General features: G+C 27.1%; 3 protein-coding genes across 4 annotated transcripts in view; 2 read left to right on the plus strand and 1 right to left on the minus strand.

The window, feature by feature from the left end:
• Positions 1–12,733, plus strand: part of LOC141531083 (uncharacterized) — a 60,872-nt gene extending 48,139 nt beyond the window's left edge. The window contains exons 1-4 of one of the 2 annotated variants that reach the window (XM_074248582.1): positions 8,699–8,876; positions 10,960–11,340; positions 12,159–12,308; positions 12,401–12,733. In XM_074248582.1, the coding sequence (XP_074104683.1) occupies positions 8,807–8,876; positions 10,960–11,340; positions 12,159–12,308; positions 12,401–12,549 (750 nt within the window). In that variant the 5' untranslated portion in view covers positions 8,699–8,806 and the 3' untranslated portion in view covers positions 12,550–12,733. Of the gene's footprint in view, positions 1–8,698; positions 8,877–10,959; positions 11,341–12,158; positions 12,309–12,400 lie in introns of those variants that run through there. The other variant, XM_074248583.1, reaches the window with a different exon arrangement.
• On the minus strand, positions 577–3,669 carry LOC141531082 (circadian clock-controlled protein daywake). The gene is made up of 3 exons (XM_074248581.1): positions 3,510–3,669; positions 1,830–2,070; positions 577–1,220 (listed from the first exon to the last, which is right to left on the minus strand). The coding sequence occupies exons 1-3, from the start codon at positions 3,574–3,576 to the stop codon at positions 779–781; spliced, it is 750 nt and encodes a 249-aa protein (XP_074104682.1). The 5' UTR covers positions 3,577–3,669; the 3' UTR covers positions 577–778.
• Positions 3,958–8,194, plus strand: LOC141531078 (uncharacterized). Its single transcript, XM_074248576.1, has 5 exons — positions 3,958–5,568; positions 5,649–5,903; positions 5,981–6,107; positions 6,227–6,382; positions 7,937–8,194. Exons 1-5 carry the CDS (start codon positions 4,336–4,338, stop codon positions 8,059–8,061), a joined length of 1,896 nt encoding a protein of 631 aa, XP_074104677.1. The 5' UTR covers positions 3,958–4,335; the 3' UTR covers positions 8,062–8,194.
• Positions 12,734–12,746: the final 13 nt, after the last annotated feature.

Consider the following 12,746-nt stretch of genomic DNA (forward strand, 5'->3'; position numbering starts at 1 on the left):
ATAAAAAGAACGATCATCTTCAAAAATTTTATTTGTTTCTGAGAAAATTCTTGCAAAATTTTGATTCAATGTATGAGTGTAAGTTCAACCAACCGCTCCAGTCTCTCCAGCTAATTTATTGAAGAAAGAGCTTGTGGATGTAATTTTATTATATTGCTTATCTTTACAGAATAAAAAAATTTTGTTACTTTCGATATAATCGACAACTTGACAGTGCTGCCGATGTCTAAAGAAAAATAGTAACTTCATTCAGCAACGATTGATAAGAAATTGATCGATGATAAATATTAACTGACTAAAAACTTTCGTTTTATTTACAAGATGACGTTACTGGTCATCTACAAATTGTCGGTAAGAACGATTTATTACTTTTTTAAATCTAATTTGCTTTTTATAAACTTTTTTCCTAAAAATAATAAATATCTTGTATGTTTTTTTTTTTCATAAAATATATAAAATATAAACAAATATTATATATATTAAATGTGAGTAGAGACCAGCGGTCAAAAATCATAAGTATTGTAATAATTTTGTAATAACTATGTTAATTATATGATATTAATAAAAATCTTTGAAAACTGAAAAAAAAAACGCTTTATTACTTTTATAATATTCTTTACACATTATTAATTATTTTTCTAAATATTTTTTACATTTAACATTAAATATAATTTTTATATATTAGTAGATTACTACATACATTGATTTTATTTTTATATCTGCTACATTAATAATTGTTAAAGGAATTTTTAGATAAAAAAATATTATTACTGCAAATTTATTCTGGCAGAAGTACATCTAATGAATATTTGGAAAATATTTTTTCTGAGTATTTTTTCAACAACTCAGCGATGTTATCTGCGATCCCCGGTTTAATATCCTCAGTGATGGTTTTCCAATTTTCTTTTAAAAATAAATTCATGCCGGAAGACAACGTCTTATCACCGTTAAATAAGTTATCCAAATGCACGCTAGCGTTTCCTACATCAAAATCTATCAAGACATCACGAACTCGATAGTAGGTATTGTTATCAATACTATTTTGATAGCGTTCCCCCTGAATCATTATGTCAGCATTGATGTCACTGAAGTTTCCCGTCAATTGGCCTTCTCCCTTGATTGGTATCATCAAAATCTTCCCATTCATTTTATAGTCTGAAGTCATTGAAAATTTAGGAAAGAAGATTTCCAATTGAATTTGATCCTTTTTCAGATTAACACTGCGATTATGGAAAATTAAATGATTAAAATAATTATTTACAAGTCGGAAATTTTTTCTTAGCTGTCATTTTTTTATTAATAATTTATTTAAAAATTGTAAATGATTTCAATTGTAAGAATTTAATTTTTTTTTACAATATGTAGTCATCTATTAATAAAATTCTGTTAATTATAGCATTGAACTTTAAGTTACCAATGAAATTTTGACTAGAGTTTTAAAATCTCTTGTGAGTTGAAACAAGTGAGTTTTGTGGCCTAAAAAATTTTGTTATTTATTCAAAAATTATGAATTTCAAGTAAAAAAAAAAACTTAGTATTGACATTAAAAGAAAATTTGTGTTAATTGAAAAATATCCCTAATTAAAATTTGGAAAATTTTGATTCAAAATGAAAAAAGTAAGATGATTAAAGGAAAAATATTTGCATTTAAGATTCAAAAATTCAAGAAAATTTTATGGTTTTTCTTCAATTATCAATACTCATCTTTAATTGAGAATTATTTTTCTAATATGATATCATGATAAAAATGAAAAAGTTATGTATAAAAAATCACCCATACATACTTCATTAGTTAAAAAATTATAAATTTATAAATTTTAAATTATTACTTGACTTTTTTGAGCACAAAATTTATTGCTCCTTTGATTACAACATTTTCATTACTGGATTTAATTGCTACTGTTCCCGCTGATCGATGCATATTAAGTTTTTTAATTTTTAATGGTTCACAAGGTGGAACATCGAATTCTGGAATTCCACCTGATAAGTATGGCTTTAGAGCTTCCACACTTTGGTTCACACATTCGTTCAGACGCAAATCGTTGCGATGACATATTTTCAGGAATGATGCTTCAAAAAAGAAAAAGAAAAAACATTTTAAATTGTGTATCAACATTCAAAACCCATATTTATTTAATAATTATGACATTAATTATTGCGATGATATCTCCAAGCAATAATTTTAAACCTCTTCGTAATGAGGGGTTCATTAATAATGAAAAGAGTTAAATGTTCACCGAAAATTTGAAGAAATATTATGATTTTTCGTATTTTTTTTTTTTTTTGTATTTTACATGCAAAAAAATACTTTAATAAGAAATTTTCAAATTTCATAATATTTTTACGATTTTTACAAAGGGACTAATTTTTATTACAATATTTTTTGGTAATTATTCACAAGTGGAGTTAACCCCATTTTGTCCTATAGTTGGCTGTAGAAAAAAAATTTTTGTTTAATCAATTGTTTTATTTTTTAAATTATTCGTTTTTTTTTTTAAGTATTTTTCAAAAAAATATATCAAAAGAAGATAAAATATAAATTTCATCCAAAAACATAAAAGCCAATATTTTTTCTAACTTTCAAAGGCAAAAAAGCTATCGAAATCTTTATTTATTCCTTTCACGACATTTTTTATCATAAATGCACCGTAAAAACAAGCAGAATCAAAAAAAAAATTTTAAATGTTAATTTTTCACGTAATTATGACTCAATATGGGGTTGACTCCACTTTTAAATAATTACCATTATTTTAATTGTTATTATAAATGGACTTTAAAGAGAAACCATTTCTAACGATCTCTTCTATTTAGATCGTCACAAATAGATGTACAAAACACTGCAGATTGCAATGACATTGACAGTATAATAAGTTAAAGGTGGCATAGAATCTCAACATATTTAGAAAAAAAAACTTACTCCTTATTGAAAATAGAAATTCGATTTATATCTTTTCTTGTTATCTTCTTTAGAGTAAGAATTTCAATTACTAACATTTAAAAGCTTTTATAAATAAAAGTCACATTTAACGCATTATTGAATTCTTATAAGAATATCAAAAAGTAAAAAATCTTTATCAGTATACTAACAAAACAATTACTTCTAAAGCTTAAAACCGAAATTGAGAGTAAAATTTTAAAGATAGAAAAAATAAAATTTCAGTTTAAATGGGAAATTTAAAATGTCGTAAATTAACTAGATTTTTTTTTACGAAATGTTTTACAGTAAATTTATGAAAACGTTAACAGAATACAGAGTATCATCTTGAATATACTTGTCATAAAAAAATATTATTGCAAAATGACATTGTCTGATCACCTGATCAGCATATTACACTGGCGGCAAAAATATAATTTATTTGAAAATAGACTCATTGCCTAGATTCTTCATCGAGGACTCTGACTCACAAGTCTAATTTGTGTTAATACACTGATTGAAGGATACATCTCCAAGTTTCGTTTAATTCTTAAACTAAAATTAAATAATAAAATAATAGAAAGACAAAACTTACGAATTTCTGTAGCGCATTGGCTTACTGATAATAGAGCCAAGAAAAGGAGTAACTTATAACAAGACATGTTAATTAAAACTAAATTTATCGTCAAGTTTCAGGCATAAAAACTCTGGTATGAAACGATAAATACATGCCAAATGCGTTATTTAACTATCACGAGCAATTTGCTGACAATTATTTATAATTTCTCAACCTCAGCACTCAAATATACCAATAAAAGCCAAAACATTTCCGTAATGATTATAAATTAACTCATAACAATGCATTAAACGATAAAATGAGTTTTTTTTTTTAATTTTTCCTTAAACAGCAAAATAATCAAAAATTCACAAGCCGTAGTTTTAGTTATAGCCGATTTATCATGTTGATGTTATGTAAACTGCATGATTGTAATCATTGATATGATAGTTTTACTTGTAAGTGTAAGGTCACAACAAAAACCTTGCCCTCTATTACTTTAGCAGTTTAATAGAAAATAAAGAGATACTAAATAGTTTAAGATCCAAACATACTCACTATAATTTATAATAGTAGTCCGTGGCCCAGATTTCCACCCTCTTTTATCCTCAGATCATCTATAAAACCACATGTGTCCACAATTAGCTTACAGTCTTCATCTCGAATATCCAATCGACAAACTTAAGTTATTTTCCTTATAGTTATGATTTATCTTCCTTAATTTTCATGTGCTTTGTGATTTCGGGCGTTCTAACGATACTTTTTATAATCGCCGTAATTCTCCTAATTATTTACCAACCGATATTTATTTGGAAAACCAAAGACACTGAGTTTCATAATTAGTCTTGATAAAAAAATCACAAATATGAGATTAATTGTAGTATACCTACTGATCGCTTTGATCAGCAAAGCTAGCTGTGCTACTAGCTTGCTGGAAATGTCTCAAAATCTTTGGTCAAAATTTCTCAACGGTGGACTAGCTAATATCGGGCCGTTAGACCCACTGCGGATTCCCATGGTAAAAGTTGACCAGTCTCAAAATAAAATAAATTATCGAATAATTTTAAGAAACATTGAAATTGCTGGTCTTAATCAATCAACACTGGAAAGTATTCACATCGGAAAAGGAAGTGTTAAGTCTAATTTGAGTGAACATGAAGCTGGATATGTCAGCTATTCCGATCGCAATGTTATCGATTCAATTAGGTATCGATTCCATACAGTAGTGAAAGAGCCTAAAACTCAGGATAGTGAAGAGCTGAGAGTTCAACCAATAGAAACCTTTGAGGAGTCTGAAAATGAAAATCGGTATGTTAATGATCAATCTCAAAGAAGATATAATAATCAACAAAGTCAACAAAGGTATACTAATGGTCAGCAAAGATTTAATAACAATCAACAAAATCAACAGAGGTATAGTAATAATCAAGAAAGATATGCCATCAACAATCAGGAAAGATTTAACACTCAGCAAAATCAACAGAGGAATAATGATGAACGGTTCACTAATCAGCGACATCAACAAAATTTTGAACAACAACCGCAAAAAATTCAAGGATCTCAATATCAAGAAGGATTCGATAATAGAAGATCTCAAAGTAACAGTGATCGGTACAACAATAATTATCGTGGAAATCAACAACCTCAATATCAACGTCGTCCACAAGAAAATGTAAGGCCAAACGAATCACAATCACGTGGCAGAGATCAAGAGCTATACTTAGTTTACGCTCAAAGTCAGGCTGGTTATGAGAACCAAAGAAGAGTACAACAAAATCAAGACCCTAGGGTTCATCAGCATCAAAGTTTTGTAACTGAATCACGTGTAGAAACCCAAAAACCATTTACGAACAAAGAAAGCCCAACACGTTTTTCTCTAAACTTAAGAGCTCGTCCTCCGTGCGTCCATGAAGAAAAAGACGCTGAAACTTTCAATGTTAAAGACAGGACAGGAGAGTCTCAACGACTTGAAAATCAGCCTGGATATATCGATATTGTGTATGCTGACCAAAATAGTAACAAAGAGCGTCACTTTGGTAACTTGAGGATCGAACCGAAAAAAGACAGAATTGTTTATCGGCTCTCAGACTTGATGAAGGTAAAATTAATTAACGCTCTCTAATGAAATTAATAATAATTTATTTTTTATTGATCATTCAATTAATTCTAATTTGATAGGACCTGGATAGTCATCGTAAATTTATTATTCACAACTTCACAGAGAGTGAATTATTGCTAAAAAGAAATGACGGAGTGAGAACTGCCGAAGAGTCAAAAAGGATAAAAGATTTGATTCGGTATGCTAAAGATTTTCAAGAGGAACAAGGTTACTTTGAGGAAGGCATGGAGATAACTTATCATTTTGGCAATGAAACTGAACCTAAAGTATTTGATGGAAAGAGGACGAAGCGTGCTCATGAAGATGAAAATGAAGTAAATATTAATTAATTGTAATATCTATGATTTTAATTATCATTATAAACTTAAATATGTTGTTTTTTATAATTAAGGATGACATTATTCACTTGATCATGAAAATTCATGCTCCCTTAATAAAAGTAAAGTCTGGTTATATTCTTATGGGATCTGTTGGAAAGCAGGTTTTGCGAGGCGATGGAGTACTTAATGCGCAATTCAGTAAGTTTTATTCATACAAACTATTAATTAAATAATTTAGTAAATAAAAAAATTTGGTAAGTAAATTTATTTATAAATTCGGATGTTATTAATTAATTATATGCATTGATGTAAATTAGCGGACGTAACTGGAGAGTTTACCGTGGAATTGAAGAAGACTGGAAATACGACGATGATTGTACGTGCAGCGAGGGCAAGACTTCAAGCCAATAGCAAGAATGTCACTTTTCAGGGTATGGACGAGAACGGACCAGTTGAAGAAATTTTAACTCAAGGTAGATATATATCTGAGCATTAACCATGTTGATTTAAAAGTCTATCTTCCATTCGTCACGGCATCGCGCACATTGCGCTGCGATCAGTGAAATTTCTTCGATGAAAGTATCCGGACGATTTTGTTTCATAGAGTTACGATATTGACATCTTGGGAATATTATCGAAGAGCAATTAATGGTTTTATTGGTGAAGCTATCACTTTCTTTAGTTACGCTTAACAATCTCCAATTTTTACTCCAATACCTCAACTTGTTTAATTTACAAATACATTTATTTTTATTTATTATAGTCAAATCATGAAATCACTTTCTTATTAATTTGAAATGATGGTTTTATTGTGGTAGCATTTTAAATACGGGCGTTACTGCTAATGCGCTACTTCAACACGCAAGTGAATTAAAATTGTGATTCCTGTAATTGTTACGTAATTGATTACATAGTAATAACTAATCCGCGATAAATGCTAATATTTAATACTGATCCACTTAAATGATATAATACTACATAATTATAATTGCTTGTCAATTACAAAAACATAATTTTTATTGCAAATATTTGAAACTCATAAATCTTTGTCGTATTATAGAGTTGTGGTTGATGATATTGAAGACGTGTTATAAAATGTAAACTCCATATTCAATTCGTAGCTATCGCATTTTACAAGTATCGTTATTGAGTATTTGAAAAAAATTTTCTTTCTCTTTTACAATCAAAACATATTTTAAATGGTGATTCCTTTAACGAAAAAATTTGAAAAAATTGTAAAACGTGAGTTGATATTAACTATCAACAATAAGGAATTTTTAATGAAAGTTTTTAATGCTACTGATCAAAGCTTGCCATGAGATAAATCAAAATATTAAATTTTTCTATTGCTTGTTTTATTTTTTTTTATCTTTAAATTGTATTAACTCACGTTTTAATGATTTTATTTTAAAAAAAAAAAATATGATAGTGAAAAAAATTTTCAGATAGTAGCTAGTATAATCCAGATTACACTGAAAATAATCCAGATAGTAGCTAGTATAATCCAGATTACAATGAATATAATCCAGATAACACACAGTATAATCTGAATTTTTCTAGCTACTAGTTAAAAAATTTTTCACTACAGATATAACTGAGTATAATCTGGGATGATATCCAGTGTCATCTTATTCTTTCCGTGTAGACTACAAAATTTTATTTTCAATCAAAAAATTTTTTTATTAAATTCACACATTAAAAAATAAAAGTACTAACGCAATTTCTTTAAAAATATTGCATCATTAAAAATCAATAGTTCAATCAAATTTATGATTAAATAAAGTATGTGCAAATGTTTAACTTTCCACTAAGGGAATTGAAATCTTTTTCTTTAAGTTTTTAATTAAAAATACAAATTTATTTTACTTCTCTATTAAATTGACCAAATATTGGTTAATATTATTGAAACATTTATTGATAGAAACGAATATCTATGATTCAATGTTCCAATATGGACTCATAAGAAAATAATATTTATATTAAAATATAAATTATTTAACAATTACATTTGTTATTTCCGATTGCAGGTTTATTGGCTGCCGAAGCGGTTGCTGCGATGTTAGCTGACGATCTTGCTACAAAAGCACTTAATGACACCGTTACTGATGCTATAATTTACAAAATGTATAAAGAATTACCAAATAATTCGTAACTATAGTTTACTAATTATCATTTGAACTTAAAAAAATTATTGTATTTATCTTAATAAACATTGTAATTTATTTATTAATTTATTTGTAAATTAGATATTATTTATAGGAGCTCAATAAAGTTATTTATCCTGATATGATATTTTAAAATAATTAATCGCCTTCGGAAGAAACCTAAAATAAGAGGTCAACAATATTTTAATGTTTATTACACTGACGACTATTAATTACATAATGTATTATTGATGAGTCCTTGAAAGCTATAGATTTGGTTGACGATTAAAATAATGATTTGTTGATTCACCGGGATGGATATTAAATAAAAAATAGTAAATTGACAACAGAAAGATAATGGGAAAGATTCATACACAATACAGCAATAGATGCAGATAATTTAATGAATTAAAATAAATAGATATAGCGTTGAGTACATGAGAGGAAGAGCGGGGGTGGTATTATACATCATTTCATTAGCGGAAAAAAATGTTTGAGGTAGGGTCAGGATTTATACGGCCCTGACTGATTTAAAAGCATTCATTCTACCGTGATAAGTTTGCAATTGCAAAAAAAAAGAAGGGGTATTACCGGAGAAAGTTCACTTACTTTATATATAGTCGCACGTAGAGTACCTCGTGTGCATTTTCAATAACACTCTCGCTAATTATAATCATACCGGCCCAACAAGTACCAACTCAAATTGTATTTTTTTTATCATATTTTTTATTATTAAATTGGCACATAAATATTATGATGTTATTTGATTACTTTTTTTTGTTTTTTTTCGTTATCCATGCCGGTAAAGTTCTTGCAGAGTTACGTAAGTTGTTGACTTTATTTTTTTAACTGATAGATTTATTAATTATCGCTTGCCATATTTTAAGTTGAAAATTGGAATTTTTTTAATTTTAGAAATAAATGAAAAATAATTTTTTTTTCTGAGCGTACTGATAAAAAAAATTTCTTATAACATACCTCAGTCACTATAAAATATTCCAAGTAACGAAAAAATTGTCATACTCTTATGATGTCTTTACTGATTTCTAGCATTGCATATTTGGTATAGGTTTAATGAAAATTCTGTATCAATCATAGTTGTTTGAAAAAATCAAACTTTTCTGACCACTAAATCCACATTTGTTACTCAAACATTCTGATTTATTTTCTCAAACCAGTAAATTTTGATATATTGAAAACAGATCCATCTGAAATTTGATAGGTTTGAAAGACTAATTTTAAAATGTTAACTACACTGATAGAAGAATTTCTTAACATTTAAGAAGATTTCTTAGTATTTAAAAAATATTTCTTAGTATTTAAGAAATATTTCTTTAATACGAAGAAATGTTTTTTAAATACTAAGAAATAATTTCTTAAATATGAAGAAATTTTCTTAAATACTAAGAAATCCTTCTATCAGTGTAGAATTTGGAAATTATTCAATTTTAGAACGTAAATAATTCTTACTGTCATTTTTGCCTCATTGAAAGATAAAATCAACTTATTTTTTTATGGAAATTGTATCAAGACAGATTAATAGTATTTAAATTTTTCACATAGCATATCAAGAAAATGAAATAAAATGTTCATCAAATATAAGTGGTAATTTCAAGCGGGACTACAAAAAATTATCAACTTGTTAAAAATTACTTACACAATGATGCATCATTGCCAAAAAAAAATTAATTTAATTCAAGAAAGTTTGTTTAAAAAGTTTCACCGTCTTGAATCAATTAGAAAAAGTCTTTAACTGAGAAATTTTATTTGGCTTTAATAAATGTTAGACTACTCAAAAATTTTTGGTTTTGATTCAAAATAATAAAGTTCAAGAAGATTATTATCTAACTTTTTTCTTGAATCTAGTCATTTTTTTAAGTGCAGTAAATAGTATATAATATAAAGTACTAACGTTAAATCATTCAATTATTCGAATAATAATTTCGTTTCTAAGTTGAAATAAAAATTGATTTCTGTACTATATTTTAAAAAATTCCACCTATTTATTAGTAGATATCTAGCAAAAAAGATCAATAAATAAAAAATAAGTATCAGTTACTTACAGATTCTACAAATCCGAGTTTTCAGTTGTCAATTAACAAGTCGAGAGATTTATTTTCCACAATAAATTTTTTCTACCATATAAAATCAGGTTGTCAATGATTTTAATTATTCATAAATCGATTATTTATGCGAGTAAACCGATCTTTCACTTTTGCAAATCTATATATAAAAAGCTCAACGACTTAGTTACGTTAATATACAGTTTCACTTTCTAACCAAAGTACACTTTCAACTTCAGATTTATTGTCGTTAGTTAAACGACAATGAAAAATTATATAAAATTAAAAATGTTACATCTAAATAATTATACGAATTTACATACTGGTATTACCGTAAAAAAGTTTTCTACGTAATGATAATAATGTTATATTATATGGATAATCACTATCATTATCAAATTAATTCTATGCAGTCATAAGTTTTTTTTTAATTTTTATTAGTTCCCATACTTTAAATCTTCTTTGGATCATTCTTCTCATTCATTATTTTATAATACTGAAGTTAGCAGTCAGCTCTTAATTTAAAAAATTTTTTTATAAATAAATTACAATAAAAAAATACTTCTAAAAATTTTCACTTGTAATTTTTATTAATTTTTACATGTGAAACTTTTTAATTTAATTTTTTTATAATAATTTAATTGCTATAAATATCTAAAAAAAATTTTATATCTGGCAACTTCAGTGTCATATTTCTTTTTATTTTATTTCCATTTTCACATTTTGATTTAAAATATCTTAAATTTTCTGCATTTTTAATATTTTTATTTATTAATCGTTTTAAGATGATTAAATAAATTACTCGATGGAAGAATTATAATTAAAAAATATTTGTTTGTTAAGCACCCGGAGTAATACCATGCTCACCATCGGAATCACCGGATGCGTATGATAGCTGCGTCCTTCAACAATTAATGATTCTTACACCACAGCTAGTTAAAGGAATACCTTCATTAAAATTACCACCTCTGGATCCTTTATCTTTGCCATCGCTAATCGTTGACCGCAATCTCGACGCCATTAGAGTCAAAGCTAATTTATCGAGTGTAAGAGTCTATGGTGCCAGTAATTATGAGATCGACGAACTCAGAGCGAAGCCCAATGACTTGTCGGTGTTTTTGAGACTTCGTATTCCATATATTCACGTTAAAGGAAATTATGAAGTCAAGGGTAATCTTTTGTTAATATCACTCAATGGCAATGGAGCTTTTAAAGGCAATTTTAGTAAGTATTTTAATCTATAAAGAATATAAAAAAGAACTTGATTTTTTTTTCCTTTTTAAAGATGAATCTTTTTATTGAGGGGCACTCCTAGTGTGGCAGCCTAAAAAAAAAAGGCGATTTTTGGGAATTAAAAAAAAAAAAAAAACTTTTGTATCAATTGTTTTAAAATTTTAAGGGTACATTTATACATATTTTAAGAAATAAAAAAATTCTCGTTAAACTAGAAGATATTGACCGTACCATGACCTACAATCTAAAAAAAATGTTAAAAATTGACAAAGTGGCGGCTTTTTAAAAAAAAAAACAAAAGTTGAATTTTCTACAAAATTTTAGTCGTTTTTGACCTGCCAAAATTCGATTTTTGATCAGATTAAAAAACTGGTAGATCATTGTATGGAGAACTATCTACAGAACATGCAGAAAAAATTTTATAGTGATCGGATCATTGGTCTCTGAATAATCACTGCAGCAAATTCAAAAAACGCTATTTCGAGAAAAATGCGTTTGAAGATTAAATAATGCTATTTTAACTGCCGAGCGGCTACTCTTGAAATGGCTGTAACTCGAAAACTATTTGAGATATCGATTTAAAATTTTAGTATGTTATTTTTAAAAGTATAATCTATCGAAATATGAAACAAAAAAAATCGATTTTTTTAAAATTACACACTAGGGGTGTGCCCCTTAACTTCAATTAGTGAAATTTTTTTTTTTCAATTATGCAAATTTCTGTGAAGGAAGAAAATTTAAATTTTATCTATTGATAAATATTTAAAACAATTTTATAAAAATATTTATTAAAAAATTGAAAATTTCAGCAAACACCCAAGTTCGTGTAAGCGCTCAAGGTAAAGAAGTTGTCGACAAAAATCAAGTAAAAAGAATCGAGCTCAGTAAACTATCAACAAAATTACGAATTGGTGGTGGAAATATAAAATTAAAAACACCACCTACTCAAGTTCGCGCAGGTATGAAAAAAAAAATACTATTTTTTATATTATATAAAAATTAATAATCAATTTTATTATATACAATGTATTTTTATGTGGTTAATTAACAGCGGACGCTGCAACATCATTCTTTAATTCAAATCCAAGACTCGTATTGGACATAATAAATCCAATTATCGAAGAAACAGCAGCATCTATTGGTAAAGCATTAGCTGCAAGAGCACTTGGTGCTTTGACCAAGGATGAAATTTTACCGTGATTTATTTTTTAATTTATTTTCTTCGTTATATTTTTTCCATCTTAATATTTGATGACTCATGTAATCATACTTTTAACCGTGATAATTGTGACCATCATGATATTTCTTGAAAAGTATTCTTCAAGTTAACATTACCAGAAAAAAATTAAATATCAATTTCTTCTACTAAGTATGTAAATAATAATATTTATAATTGT

This window comes from Cotesia typhae, unplaced genomic scaffold, assembly GCF_013202065.1.
Source record: "Cotesia typhae breed Kobodo isofemale line unplaced genomic scaffold, CoteBio_Ctyphae contig_5, whole genome shotgun sequence".
In the NCBI taxonomy this organism is placed as follows: Eukaryota; Metazoa; Arthropoda; class Insecta; order Hymenoptera; family Braconidae; genus Cotesia; species Cotesia typhae.